General features: G+C 52.2%; 1 protein-coding gene across 4 annotated transcripts in view; it reads left to right on the top strand.

Moving 5' to 3' along the window:
• LOC138614288 (cullin-9) overlaps nucleotides 1–2,500 on the top strand; it is a 23,485-nt gene that overhangs the window by 15,782 nt on the left and 5,203 nt on the right. For all 4 annotated transcript variants that reach the window (XM_069687636.1, XM_069687640.1, XM_069687638.1 and 1 more), the window contains 4 exons: nucleotides 116–321; nucleotides 602–855; nucleotides 1,867–1,978; nucleotides 2,175–2,438. In XM_069687636.1, the coding sequence (XP_069543737.1) occupies nucleotides 116–321; nucleotides 602–855; nucleotides 1,867–1,978; nucleotides 2,175–2,438 (836 nt within the window). The remainder of the gene's footprint in view (nucleotides 1–115; nucleotides 322–601; nucleotides 856–1,866; nucleotides 1,979–2,174; nucleotides 2,439–2,500) is intronic.

Below are 2,500 nucleotides of genomic sequence, written 5' to 3'. Positions count from 1 at the left end.
CCCCTCTCTGGCCCCTCCTCTACTCTGACGCCACCCCCTGTATGGCTCCTCCTACCTCCTCCCTCTCTTTCTGGCTCCTCCTCCTCTCTGACTCCTCCCCCTCTCCGCGCCTCAGGTGTGCTGCGGTTGAACCACCAGGTGGCGTCCCGCAGCCTGGATGGCGTCCCAGCGTTCGTGCAGCTGCAGCCGCGACAGACATACCTGAACGTGGACGAGGACGCAGCGGGAACGCTGGAGAGGAAGAGGAACTTCATCTACTGCCTGATCGTCCACATTATGAAGCAGGAGAAGGAGATGCACATCGACAACCTCGTCTTCAAGGTCAGAGGTCACACAGACACCGTTCACATCCAGACAGACAGGAAGTCCCGGACGCACGGGGGCGGGGTTATGACAGTCTGTCAGCAGGGGATGAGGAACCTTTCAAAATAAAGCTCCAGAGAAGCACCGTCCAGAAGTCCCCTGAGAATCTGTCTGATTTAAGGTTTCCTTTAGTCTCACAGTGATCAGTGCTGTTTGTCTGAACTCCCATGATGCACTGCAGCCGGGAGCTGCTCACACGCTGGAACCGGCTCCATGAATAAACTCTTGTGTGTTTCAGGTTCTGGACTCGTGTCAGAAGCAGGACGCGACCCGCTCCCCCGGCGCCGGCCGCTTCAGCTGCAGCACCAGCGACGTGCTGTCCTGCATCATGCACGTGATCAGCCGAGGCTGCGTCCGCCGCGGCGACGAGAACCCGCACATCGTGGAGTTCCTCCCTGAGGACCCGTCCACGCCGCAGAAAGGCCAGGCCCAGTTCTCCTTCAGCCGGACCGAGGTCAGGACGGACGCCGCCGACAGCCGGGCCGACATCAGGTGTGCCCACGACCTCTGACCTCTGGCCTCAGGGGTTCCAGTTCACTCACACAGCAGCAGCAGCGTGTTAGTCTTTCACTCTTACTTCAACCTCCACTTTTATATTTCATAGTATTTTGATATTTGATAATCATCATCATCATCATCATCAGTTAATGCCTCTGTTTCCTCTAAAGGAGCCGTGTGCAGGCTGTAATCTGCAGCTCCACCACCAGGTGGCACTGACCTGCACACTGCTCCTGATGATCAGTTGAGTCGCTGAGGTCAAAGGTCAAACAGAATTAATCAGGCACAATGTTGTTGTTTAATTTTAGACACATAAATAAACAAATCTGACGTGTTTGTTGTTTTCTGACTCGTTCTGTAAGAACTCAGATTAAAATAAAACTTTACAGATTCAAATTAAATAAACTTTAATGTTGATCAAACTGAGCTGCAGTGATTTCTGTCACACACACACACACACACACATACACACACACACACACACACACACACACACACACACACACATACACACACACACACACTCACAACACACACAGCCTTTATTCTGTTTGATGAACTCTTCATCACAGCGTTTCACTTCCTGTCCAGAAGTTTATTATGACATCACACACAAACAAAAACAAACCATCTGAGTAAACAGGAAGTCAAAGTAAACATGAAAATAAAATCAGGATCAATGATGTTGGCGCAGGATGCTGCTGAGGATCAATAACATCTATCGGGTTCATTTAATCTGAACAAAACAAACCACTTCCTGCAAATCAGAACCTTTCAAAATAAAACTGAGCCAGTCTGTAACCAATGATTATTTTCTATCAGTTAAAGTATTGATTATGTTGATCTGTCGCAGCTCAGTGTGTTCACAGGCTTCCTGTGTGTGTGTGTGTGTGTGTGTGTGTGTGTGTGTGTGTGTGTGTGTGTGTGTGTGTGTGTGTGTGTGTGTGTGTGTGTGTGTGTGTGTGTGTGTGTGTGTGTGTGTGTGTGTGTGTGTGTGTGTTGCAGTCTGGTTCCGCCGCAGTTTGAGGACGGGGTTCTGGACGCGGTTCTGTTCTCGATGGGTCGCACCATGACGCAGGAGGAAGTCCGTCAGCTGATGCAGATGACGGTCCAACAGGTCTGAGTGGTTCTGACCCGACACATGTTGATCTTAGTGGTTCTGTCCTAAGGGACAGGTGTGTGTGTGTGTGTGTGTGTGTGTGTGTGTGTGTGTGTGTGTGTGTGTGTGTGTGTGTGTTCATTAACTGTGTGTGTGTGTGTGTGTGTGTGGGGCCTCACTTTGACCTTAGGTGTGCTGGTCTCTGTCCTTGCAGGTGTCGGGGACTCTGAGTCTGGACCTGGACCGGGCCGAGCACCTCCTGGTCCACTGTAAGTGGAACGTGGACCTGCTGGTCCAGCGGTACACCGACGACCCCGACGTCCTCATCATGGCCGCCGGGCTGAAGAGCCGCAACCCTCAACCGCCGCCAAGCCCCGCCCCCACAGGCCCCGCCCCCACCTGCCCCGTCTGTCTGAGTCCCAGAACCAGCAGCACGGAGACGGTCCCATCACTGAGCTGTCTGCACTACTGCTGTCGGGTCAGAACCAGGAGAGAGACTCTGTGTGTGTGTGTGTGTGTTCATTAACTGTGTGTGTGTGT

The sequence above is a fragment of the Brachyistius frenatus genome, unplaced genomic scaffold, assembly GCF_029030835.1.
Source record: "Brachyistius frenatus isolate BFR_SWC_R1_liver_20210118 unplaced genomic scaffold, ASM2903083v1 Contig_479, whole genome shotgun sequence".
Lineage (NCBI taxonomy): Eukaryota > Metazoa > Chordata > Actinopteri > Embiotocidae > Brachyistius > Brachyistius frenatus.
This window is presented reverse-complemented; position numbering and strand designations above follow the sequence as displayed.